The following is a 12,190-nucleotide window of genomic DNA, read 5'->3' as shown; positions in this document are numbered from 1 at the left end:
TACTTATTCTTCTTTTATCTATATGAGTGTTGCGCGCGCGTGTGTGTGTGTGTGTGTGTGTGTGTGTGTGTGTGTTGCGTGTGTGTGTGTGTGTGTTTGTGTGTGTGTGTGTGTGTGTGTGTGTGTTGCGTGTGTATGTGTGTGTGTGTACCACATGCATGCCTGACCCACAGAATTCAGAAGAAGACATCAGATCCCCTGAAACTGAAGTTACAGATAGTTACAGGACACAATGTAGGTTCTAGAAAAATACCCAGTGCTCTTAACCACTGAGCCATCTTTCCTGTCCCATCTGGCTTTTTTCCCTCATTTAAAAAAAAAAAAAAGAAGAAGAAGAAGAAGAAGGTGGTTTCTTGGGACTGTACTCCGGTCTTCGCGTGTACAAGCTGAACTCTGTACTCACTGAACCACCTCCCCAGCTACCTGCATGCTGAGAGTGAGCTCTCCCCACTGTTAAAGGCTCTGTAGAAATACCAAGCAGTGATTTCCCTCTGGCACTCATAGTATTCCAAAGGAGTGACTAGTGGGAAAAAAATAGACATTTTTTTTCTTCTCTGGATAATTTTTAAATTTGTTGATGCAAGCACTGTTAGCACTATTGTAGGATTGTTTGGTGATTCTAAGCCGAATGAGACATAGTCAAGCCACAGAGGAGAAACAGGTGAGTAAATCCCAGCATGGAATTTTCTGGTATGTGAGAATCTGAGAAGGCAGTGCCTAGGACAGAGGAGGAGGTGCCTAGGACAGTGAGAAATGATGATAAAGGAATGAAAATTAGGACAGAGGTCAGACCTGCTGAGTAGACAGGGTAGTCGGCAGTCCAGGGTTGAGCACCTAGCATGTATGAGAGCAGTGAAGAGTTGGTGATCGGGTGGGTTGAAATCCAAGCACCCAGTGGTGAAGATGGAGTGGGAGCAGCTGGAAAAGTCATACCCCATGCTCTACCGTAGACATGTGACTAGTGTGAGCATTGTAGAGATGGGTGTTTTAGGAACTCAATTCATCTTGCCATCATTATTACTCATTTTTTTCTTAATCCAGGAAGTCCATGAAGATGCAGGGCAGACTACCCTGAGCACCACACACCCTGAAGGGCCAGGAGCTGCTTCCTCAGCTCCTGAGCCAACAGCAACATCCAGCAGCCAGGCTGAGAAAGCTGTACCCAGCAAGAGCCTACTTGACTGGCTGAGGCAGCAGGCTGACTACTCTTTGGATGTTCCTGGCTTTGGGGCAGTAAGTGTTGGCTGTTGTTACTCCAGACCACTGTTAGCTCACTGCTAACTTGGGACAATTGAGAGAAACTAGAAGGTAGAAGCTATTTGGAAGAAATCTATGTTGGCTGAGAGCATCATATTAAAGATATTTTTTTTTGTTTTGGTTTTTAATGTTTAAATCCTGGCTAAATTCTCCAATAATAAAAATTGCAAGAGCATACCAACAACTAGACATGTAAAAATTATGAGAACAGACTTAAATTCACCCCCTTCCCCAGTATCTCCCCCAGAAATGACCACACAGCATCATAAGTTCACAAAGAAATCCTTAGGTTGTATAAGTTCTACCACTTGATGAAAATTTTCCCTAGCTACTTTATTGATACTTCTGTAGGGGCTCTGGGTTGACAGTTACTCTGCTGGGATTCTCAGTCAGGTCACCTGATGCCTTTGTTCTGTGTTCTCCCTGTGAGGAACCTGTAGGACAGCTCCTGAGCACTAGTGTTCAGTCTTGGGACTTCCTTTCTTACTTGCTCATATGCTTGCTCCCGCCCCGTCTGACTCATGTGATATATAGATAGAGAGCATACAGGCTCACAGATCACAGCTGCACACTCACACAAGACCCACAGAACCAGCTAGTTGGGTGTCCTGGGAAGCTGATAAGTCAGCTCAAGGCCCCAACCAAGGGCTTAGGTCCTACACAGCTTGTTTTCCAGCCTGCTGTGGGAGTTCTGATACCTCAAGGAGAGAGGTTAAGTGAGGGTTGGTGGTAGAATTCTGTGTAAAGTACCACTAGGGAGAAAAGAACAAAACCAACTGAAAAGCTCCACCATATAGGACTGTGGCAGAATGCTTTGTAACATTTTTCTCCATTAACCTCCTAGAGTTTTTCAGACAAACCCAAGCAGAGGAGACCACGCTGCAAAGAACCTGGAAAATTAGACATCAGCTCTCCAGGTGGAGAAGAGAGGGTTCCTGCTGTCCCCAAGGAGCCAGGACTGAGGGTAGGAAGAGGGCCTTGGGTGTGGGAGCAAGGGGATCATCTTGATTGTGCCATGCCTTGCACACTTGAGAGAAAGCCCTGCTGAACAGTGGGTAGCTGGATGGCGGTTTCCCAGAGGACGAGAGGCCAGCACAGAAAGCTTAAACCACAGTAAGTGCCACAGCCCTTGTCGAGCAGCTGTGTGTCTCCTGAGGTTATGTTTTCCATCTTCACCCCCTAAACAGTGTGTTAAACCTATTTGTACAGCCATACAGGATAAACCCTTAGCTCTGGACCAGCAGTCTGCTGTTTCCAGTTTAATAGATGCCATCAGGGAGACTTTCATGTCTTACCTAAGTTTTTAATTTAAATAAGACATTTTTCTCTAGTGCTTCTGCACTGGCAATGAAAAACAGCTGACTCTAAGCAGTGCCCTGTTCCTATTATAGAATCATAAGACTGGAACCAGCTTCAAAGACATCCGAAGAATACTTGTAGTCTAACGAAGCTGAGTTAATTATAGTTTACAGATGGATGCAAGTTTGGAATAGAAAAGTCCTATAGGGGACTTTTCCTCTAGGGGGCGGCAGTGACGTTTCCCTTAAGAAACATTTCCCAGTGGGTCCACTGCATATCATTGGACATTTTATCTCTCAGTGCATCCCAGAGAGGAGCTTCTAGAAATTCCTGTAGAGGCATTTGCTCTTCCCAGCTTTTCCATAAATGCAAGCTCTCCTGGACACTTCTCAGCTCTTCAGCTAGCTACAGCATTCCCTGCATCAGCTTCCTAGGTGGGGTCAGCACTGTGATTTCTTATTCCAGCTGCAAACACTACCCACCACCTCCTTGGCAGAAAGGAGTTGTCACTGACTTTTGTCACTCACCCAGCAGTTCCACAGACAACTGCCTTCACTCATTTGTATGTGCTGTTATCACTACTTCAAGGCAGGCCTGGTCAGTCCCTCAAATCTGTCACATTTGAAAGGTCATCATCTCTACCTTACCTCTTCCTTCCTTGCTCTTGGAAAAGCCGTTCTTAGACTGTGTGTTACCAGCTGACACAGCTTCTGTTTCTATCCTACCTACACTTGCCCAGTCTTCCCCTGTGCCTCAGCATATAGTGTCTTGAAAAAGGTCAGGGAAAGACTTCCAGTTCCTGTCCTGTTGTAATCCCTGAGTTGTTGGTTTACAGACATACATTTGGCCTTCTTGTTTCTTTCTACGTGCCCAACGGTTTCCTTCATATTCCCTGGAAATTAATGCTCATTACGCCTTTACAAGCACTGACCCTTTGCCAGCAAACCCATTTCTAGTCTTCCAAGCCAACGTCATCTCTATGGCGCATCTCCTTTCTCTGCCTCTGAGGTTCCTTCTCTACACTGTGGCAAGAATAGGAAGCTTTTGTCTGCCTGACCATCAGGGCCTCTCAGTCTTCCCAACATGTAGGTGGGTGGTGGTTCTCCACAGCTCTGCTCCCAAAGGAGCTCTAGACGATTCAAGTGGGTGTGCCAAAAAGCTTATAAACAACAGAAACTTATTTTTCATAGTTCTCAAGGCTGCGAAGTTGAAGATTGAATATCTAGTGAGGGTCTAGTGTCCATAACCATCTTGCTGAGTCCTCACATGGGGTATGACAAATAAGGTCTCTGGGATCTCTTCTGAGGGCTCAGACCCATTCGTGAGGAGTTGGCTTCATGATCGCATTGCCATAAAGGCCTCTCAGCCCCCAGCTTTGGGGGTGGGGTTTTAATATACAAAGTCCAAGGCAGAAACCCTTACTCTCCTATAAATAGATTAAAACTCATAAGGAACTCGGTTTGAGCTCAGAGTCCAGCTATATATGCTGAGGTTTATCTGGGTAAGGTCCATATAACTAACATCAGGGGCCTTGAGACTTAGCTTTGCTTATAAGTTGTATCTGTACACATGTAATTAGCGTAGAGAGAGATCCTCATTTATTTGCTGCAGATATGCTGTAACTACCTAGATACCACCACTGTTGCACATGTGAGCATTGATAGAATGTGCCATCAAAGTCACACTCAGATTTTACCACTGATTCCAAAAATGCTTGTAGACCTGGCTTTGTTTTGGTTTGCTTTGGGGATTTTTAAACATTTAGTTACTGGGTCTCCTTTTGACCAGTTCTTGTTGGATAAGCTTTTGTAACAGCATCAAGAACGACTTAGACACTGTCCTGTTGCTTCTACCCAAAAGTTTGAGGGTTGGAACAGATGCCATCATAGATCAATAAGGCTGTTAGTGGGTTAAAATGTCATGCAGTCGTCTGGCATGCCTCTGCTGTTGCTTGAACACAGCACTCTTCTTGCTCTCCATGTGCTCTCTCTAGGCCTCCTCTGGAAGAGGAAGCAGGTTTGCTCCCCAGGGTATAATTACCAGGATGGAGAGCTGCCAAAGCCCGATTTGGCTGCTGTGTGTGGTCGCAATGCTGCTGGGAGGGGCACCTATCTGTGGTGGGCAGCATCTGGGTGGCTGAAGTAGCTAGCCCTCCTCCACAGGAAGTGGTGAAGCCTGACTTCCTCTGTCACTGCTTTCTACACTGCACACAAATCGTTCTCTTCACCTGGGCTATTCTGCTCTCTGGACCTGAGGAGAAAAGAAGACCGGTCTAATTCCCCATTGAGTTTCCATTTCTCAGAGGACTGTGTGTGTATGATCGCTCCATCTGCAACTGTTGGCAAGGGCAGGGAGAGGATGGCTCTTACACAGCCTGGAGCCTGAGGAAGTATCAAGTGCCAGGCCTGTTTTCCTCTTAGCAGAAAGAGTTTGGAGGTGGACTGTGCCCTTCACAGTGGACAGTGATGGGAGGAGCTAGACCATGTGTGGTACAAGGGAAGAAGACTCCCTAGCACCTCCCCTGGCTCTCTGCTGTGGGTGGGCAGCAGAGAATAGCCTCAGAGAAGCCTTAGATGCGGTTGTGCTCAGCAAGGGAGGTTATTGACAAGCAAGGAACCAGGATGTCATGGTGTAGACAGAGCAAGGTAGTTTGTGTCAGTGAGCTTAAGACAGAGTGGGAGAAGATAATTTTTTTAGCTAGTTCCCATCCTTCAGGCTTTGTTGTCTCTCTAGAAATGAGCAGCCAGGAGTTTATTTCTAGTGAATACCTCAAAACCAGAGTGAGCCCTTGCTGAGCACATTCCAGGAGAAACCATCCTGGCATATTGCCAGTGGGTGGTCCTGTTGGCAGTCGAAGCAAATGGCATGATGTAATTATAAAAGAGCTTGAGGGCGCTCCTGCTCAATCCCTTCCCTCCTCGGCCCACAGTGGTCCTTGCCTCTCAGTTGTGAAAGGAAAGAACTCCTGGTATAACTGTTGAAGAGGTTCCTCCTAGATCAGTGATACTAAACTAAGGCCTTTTGGAAAGTCCTCTCAGCCTTGGCATAATAAAGCTTTTTGTCCGTGATAACTCTGGTTTTTTTTTTTTCTAGAATATTCTTTGGGAACGTGAAGGACACGTATAGCACTTCAAAAATAGCTCACTAGGGACTCAAACATTTGAGTCATATGTGCTTAAACTGTTAGTTTTCTGTGACGTAACACTCATATGATTGACTGAGTTCAGAGTAGGTGATGGAGCCCTTGGGTTGGCTACTGACGTGCTGTTTCTACTGCTGCTCTGCCTGTCACCAGTCATTCCTGAACAGCTTCTAAAGGACTGACTACTCCCTGCGGGGAAATATGCATCCTATGAGCTTCTCCTGGAGCCTACCATGCTTGTTCTTATAGCTCATTGAAAGCCTGAAACTAGTGTTGCCAACACCCATGACTACCCTGCAAGGAGAGCTCTGTTGAGTGTTACATTTTTTAATAGTTCTGGGAGAATAGAGTCAGGGAAGACAATGGGAGACACCACAGCTGTGAGTAAATTTCTATACCAGTCTCAGGAGGTAATAAGTAAATTCCTTACCTGCTCAAAAGTCCAGTCTCCGGGCTCACATACCCTTAGCTTCATGGCTTCTTCTCCATGTTCTAAGGCTCCAGGCCCTAACAGTAGGATTCCTCTGGCTCTTTGGTATCTTTTAGTAAGAGTTGGCCTCCTTTCTTACCCTTGTCTGTTCTGTTGAGGAGTGCAGTCAGAACACTGCCTCTGGGTCTCAGACAGGCGGCTGGAGAGTCCTGCTTCCCTGCAGATCCTTGCTGTGCACTCACTCCACACTCTGAGGAGGCACCAGATCGGCTCAGAGAGATGCTGGGCTCATCCACACAGGGGCAGGTGGCTACACCACACTGCCTTGCTGAGCCTTGATGGCACAAGACCCATCACTAGCACTCTGAGCATCATGGTCTCACGCTTGCTAGAGCTGAAGGAACATTGTAAAAAGAATGAGACAGGACTACAGGAGGGCGATACAGGGCAGCAGGGCCTCCCCTTTGTGTACATGGGAAAGAACAGCCATCATCTTTGTATCGTTCCTGTATGAGAAAAGTTGGAGGCTGCTCAACAACACGAGGGTAATTTTATTCCTGTGGATCTGTATGACCTGATAAACGAGCAGAGCAAGAGGCAGGAGCAAGGCAGACCAACAGAGAAAGACATGTGTCATTATCTATGTGGGGGTGGGGGGAATGTCACCTGTTTACAGAAAGTGGAGCTGTTATTTTAATAGCTTCTGTAACTTCCTCTCCACAAGCAGACCATGTTCTCTGCTGCAGCCTCTGCCGCCCTTCTCACACATGTGTTTTCCCTACTTGTCACCCCCATCAAGGCTGTGTGCTCATTGTGGTCTGTGCTGTGATCCTGATGAGGCATGGTGGGGAAGGGTCCATGGGTTTAATGCTAAGTGACTTACAAGTCTTAGGAGCAGAAGTGCTGACTGTGGAGCTTTTTGTTAATGAAAAAATTAGAGCGCCTTTAATCCCAACTCTGGCGAGGCAGAGGCAGGCAGATCTCTCTGAGTTTAAGGCCAGCCTGGTCTACAGAGTGAGTTCTAGTTATATAGAGAGGCTATCTTAAAAAACCCGCCGGGCAGTGGCAGCACACGCCTTTAATCCCAGCACTTGGGAGGCAGAGGCAGGTGGATTTCTGAGTTCGAGGCCAGCCTGGTCTACAGAGTGAGTTCCAGGACAGCCAGGGCTACACAGAGAAACCCTGTCTCGAAAAACAAACAAACAAACAAAAAAACACACACACAAATACACATTCATACACACACACAAATACAAATTTTTAAATAACTAATTTAAAAATTGGGGGCAGAGAGAGAACTCCAAAAAGAAGAAAAATATAGGACCTTTCTTAAGGGAAACTAGAGCCTTATTTACTTGAGTGGCATTGCTCAGCAGTGCTCAGGGGGCTTCATTTCTACAGCCTGTGCGTACACATCCTTTTTCATTTCAACTCACAACTTCCAGGGGACTCAGAAAATATTGGAGCGCACACATCATTAGCATGTCATGTCCCTGGTAAGTCCTCCTTCTATGGGCTGGGCAGCATGTTTAACACTTTGCTTTCAGTGACTTTAAGTGTCACTGTCTCTCTGTTTTTTAACCAAAGCTAACCTATCCCGAGCCTCACATCAGCTATACTATTGCCCAGTCCACCTTTAAACCTGAGTGCATCTGACTCTAAAACCCCACCAGCACACCCTGCTCTGCTGCTGCTTCAGTACCATCTTCTTGTTGTAAGATGACTGGAATGTTCAGTGAAGGGATTGTAGCCTTAAGAATCAAGACCTGAGGCCCCGGAAGTGCTGATGTCCCCTTCCCACCTCTGCCAGTTTCTCATACAATGGAAACCGCTCTCGCAGTCGGTACTGGAAGCACTGTTTAATGGGAACAGGCATCTAGGTGCTCAATGCTTTCAGCCTCTAAGAGACAAAGTCCTCTGGGCCTTTGGACAGGAGACCTCCCTTGTCCTAGAGCCCTGTGTGGAACAGGGGATAAGCTATGCCAGGACACAGCTGCCGCCCCCAATTGCCATCTGGTGTCTTTCAGCATCCAATGTTTCTTTGTCCTTTTTCAGGGGTTTCTCCCAGAAAGCAAATTCAGTCACACCCTAGCTGATCCTGTGCTTCGAGATGCAGGCCCCCGCAGGAGGGGGAGGCGACCTCGGAATGAACTCCTGAAAGCTCCAGCCATTGTAGCGGACTCTCCTTCTGGAATGGGACCACTGTTCATGAATGGGCTGATTGCAGGGATGGACCTGGTAGGATTGCAGAATGTGAGAAATATTCCAGGCATTCCTCTCACTGGGCTGGTAGGCTTCCCAGCTGGTTTTGCCACCATGCCTACTGGTGAAGAGGTTAAAAACACCCTGAGCATGCTGCCCATGATGCTGCCAGGCATGGCCACAGTGCCCCAGATGTTTGGTGTTGGCGGACTCCTCAACACACCCATGGCAACCACCTGCACGACCACGGCATCAGCATCTCTCGGAAGCACAAAAAGTGGTACCTCAGCCACTGAAAAAACTACAGAGGACAAGCTGAGTGGCCATGATGTAAAAGCAGACACTCTGGTGGAAGATAAGCCTGGCCCTAGTCCATTTTCTGATCAGTCTGAACCCACAATAACTACTAGTAGTCCTGTGGCTTTCAACCCATTTCTCATCCCAGGAGTGTCTCCTGGACTCATTTACCCTTCCATGTTTCTCTCCCCTGGCATGGGCATGACTCTGCCAGCCATGCAACAGGGCAGACACTCAGACATAGTTGGTCTAGAGACCCAGAAGAGGAAAAAGAAGAAAACAAAGGGGGACAACCCCACCCCAGAGCCTGCTTCTGCGTGTGAGAGGGAGCCAGGCAGTGATCAGAACTGCACCGAGTCCAGTGCCACTGTGTCCCCAGAGAGAGAACACGTGGCACAGGCCAGGGAAGAGGGGCTCAAAGACTCCAATGATGATACCAATTAGAACTTTTTCGTTTAAGAAATTATTGTGACTTGTAAGTTTCTTATCCCATAAAGGTTTGTTACTTCCCTCACTTCACCTTCATAAGAGCCTGTGTTTTCATCAATACTATTACCTACCCAATTTCCTGTCTGAGAACTATGGTAACAAGTTAATAGTTGCAGGGTCTTGCCACTTTGTTAGATAAGTGTCACCTACCTAGTCTAGGAGGCACAGAATTCTTTCTTTTATCCGGTTCATTCCAACAATCACAGTTGATACAGTGCTTGGTGACATACCCCCTTCTCCTTCTCTTTCAAGTCTCACTCATCTGAGGAAGAAAATGGCAGAAGAAAGCTGTCTAGGGATTCACTGTGGGGCCAAAGAAGACGATAGTGAGTGCAAGTTCCTTCTTTTGTGAGCAACTGAAGAAGAGCGTGTCGAGGAAACCAGAAGGCACTCGGTAGGAGGTGTCAGTGCTTTGTAGTTGAGGTGTCCCTGTTGTATCATGGTTACTGAGTAGTATAGTCTGCAGTATATAAACTAATGGTTCACTATGCATATTCTGATGGCTTCTTTAAAACAGAACCTTCCAGATAGTAATAAAGTTTTCCCTTCAAGGTTTCCCCCTCTTCAAGAAGAAGAAATACAGGCCAGCTAGGCAGCATACCTACCTAGATCCCTGCTGAATCTGAGACACGTGAGCACCTTGAGTTCCTGCAGCGCCTGGGTACACGGTTGCTGCTGGCACTTACCCACAGGACTGCAGCCACCGTTTCCCCTCTTAGAAACCTGCTGGATTTCATTTTGTGTTCTTTCACCCAGAGCCAGGCCTCTTGGAGCCTAGGAAGGTAATCGTTCAGCTCAATTCTGTCATCAGCGTAGCGTGTCAAAGCACACACACCACCTTTTACATTGCAACTGTGAAGTTTTGTCCCTCTCCATTTCCTCTCTACTCGGACTATATCTTAGAGTTGGGCCCAAATTCCAAATTGTCAGTCAGGCAAGGTTCTGTAAGTCAGCAGCGCTCGCTCCCCAGCACTGTGCTGTAGAATTGAGCAGGGAAGAGCCTGCTTGCTGGCTCTTCAGCTTCCCGGTCCCTTTCCCCTCACCTCATCATGTCTCTCCTGATGGTCTTCTCTGTGGACAGCTCCCGCTGAGACTTGAACCAGCTAAGCCTAGTTCTTTGGGGCACAGGCTCAGGGGCTGGACAGGTGGCGGGTGTCCCAAGTACCAGGTTCACTTTGGTATCACAATTGACTGTGTTTTTTTACTGTTTCTGTTACAGTTTTGCTAATTTATCAGAAGGTCCGAAACTTTGGCATACTATTTCAGTTTGCATTATTTATTTATGATGATTTTTGTCATTGTCTTTTATACATTTGGGTTATAAATTATGTAAATGTTAAAATGAGCATCTCAAAGAAGTCTGTTAAATTGTGACCAGAAAAAAAAAAAGCAATCAGGTGTATTTTCAAAACGGAGAGTCCCAGTTTTATGAATCATAGATATAAACTAGAAAATCTATAACTGATCTATAAGAAAGAAGAATCCAAGAACTGAATAAATGATATTTAATGATGTCTTTGTAGCGTAGAAGGTCTGTGATGCTGATAACAGATTTCTTAGAAATGCTGCTCACTGTTGAACTAACATTCTGTTCAGTTTTGCCTCCAGTGGAAGCAGAAAGGGTTTTCAGCTGTTAAATCCTAAAAAATCAATATAATTTATTTATGTAAAAGAAACACGCAATCAATATATTTTTGAACCTTTTAAGTACTAACTTTCTTTTTATCAAGTAGAAAAAAAATGTATTTGCCCTAAATCCTTAAAATACAACTGCTATAAAAACTCCTGTATCTTGAAAGCCTTACTGCAAATGAGCATTCTAGACAGACACCCAGCAGAGTCCGCTCTCCCTGTGTCTCCTGTGTTGTTTCCTGTGGAGAGCTGCCCTCCTAGCTTCCACTTAAACCTCCAAGTAGGTCACAGGGTTCGGTGTGGACCTGACGGAACCACCAGCATGCGCAACCCCTTGTTATATCTTACCAAACCTGTATGTTAACTCTCGGGTGTTTAGGCTTCTGTTGACTGCTGTTGTGATACTGTTTGCAAAATGAAATTGACACTGTGGATTATTTGCTCTGTAAGGCATAAGTGCTTCTTATGATTATTTTAACGTTCCGAGAGCAAAAGCCAAATTTAAACTCTCTTCAGCAAACTTGAGCCTCTTCATCTAATTCCATGTGACTCACAGCCGTAACTTCCCTTGGTCATTCTTCACCCATGTCTCACATAATAAATTGTCTGTGATCTTGATCCTGGATTTAAAAAGGAAGTTCAAAATTCAGATTTATGAATGTCTTATGTATACCAGGAATCTACAGTCCTTCTGGGTGCCCGATTCCTGCTGAATAGCACTCTTAGGAGATGACCTGACCCATCTCTACTATCAGAACACAGATTAAATTGTGCCATGGCAAGGAATTGGCAGCATAGCCTCCCTCCAGAACTAGCCCAAAGGTTCTCCCTAAAGACACTTTTTTAAACCCGTACTGCACGTCGTACTAGAACCTAGAATCTCTAAAGGAGCTAGGCTGCTGTGGGTGCTGTGTCCCAGAAGACACAAGAAGACCTGGTTTCTTTAAGAACTTTGTTTCTCTGCACATGGGGAAGCATAGCTCCTCGGCTCCAGAACTAGATGAGAGGATCAATGAGGCTGGAGGGAAAAGAGTGGACATGACACTAGCCCAGCCTCCCTTAAGGGTGGAGTCGCTATCTGGGAGCCCTCACTAGGCCTGTAAGAGGGCGAGGTACTGAGAGTCTGGTGCAGAGCCTTTGCTGTTATTTCTCACAGCAGGAAGTACAGTCACCAGCCTAAGATCTCTAATGGAGGATCAGTGAATGGTTGTCAAGCATGACAGTATAAGTTTGATCTTCAGAAGCCACCTTGTGAAAGGAGAGACTCCTGAAAGTTGTCCTCTCACATGCACACGCATGTGTATACACACACACAATCAATGAATGGCCTTTTAAATCTCTAAAGGAGACTTCAGGGGCCCTCCTTGATAAAGAGCTAACTCACTAGTAGAGTTTTTGTTTTGTTCCTTGACTTAGCGCCTGACCCAGATACCCTCCCCACA

The 12,190-nt window shown here is 46.1% G+C and overlaps 1 protein-coding gene across 6 annotated transcripts in view; it reads left to right on the top strand.

Annotated features, from left to right (window-relative positions):
* The window catches only part of Chd6 (chromodomain helicase DNA binding protein 6), a 173,988-nt gene extending 162,622 nt beyond the window's left edge, over positions 1 to 11,366 (top strand). For all 6 annotated transcript variants that reach the window (XM_076930166.1, XM_076930167.1, XM_034493983.2 and 3 more), the window contains 3 exons: positions 1,042 to 1,233; positions 2,102 to 2,221; positions 8,184 to 11,366. In XM_076930166.1, the coding sequence (XP_076786281.1) occupies positions 1,042 to 1,233; positions 2,102 to 2,221; positions 8,184 to 9,071 (1,200 nt within the window). In that variant the 3' untranslated portion in view covers positions 9,072 to 11,366. The remainder of the gene's footprint in view (positions 1 to 1,041; positions 1,234 to 2,101; positions 2,222 to 8,183) is intronic.
* Positions 11,367 to 12,190: the final 824 nt, after the last annotated feature.

The sequence above is a fragment of the Arvicanthis niloticus genome, chromosome 2, assembly GCF_011762505.2.
Source record: "Arvicanthis niloticus isolate mArvNil1 chromosome 2, mArvNil1.pat.X, whole genome shotgun sequence".
NCBI lineage: Eukaryota > Metazoa > Chordata > Mammalia > Rodentia > Muridae > Arvicanthis > Arvicanthis niloticus.
Note: the sequence above shows the minus strand (reverse complement) of the source record. Positions and strands in the feature narration are given on the sequence as shown.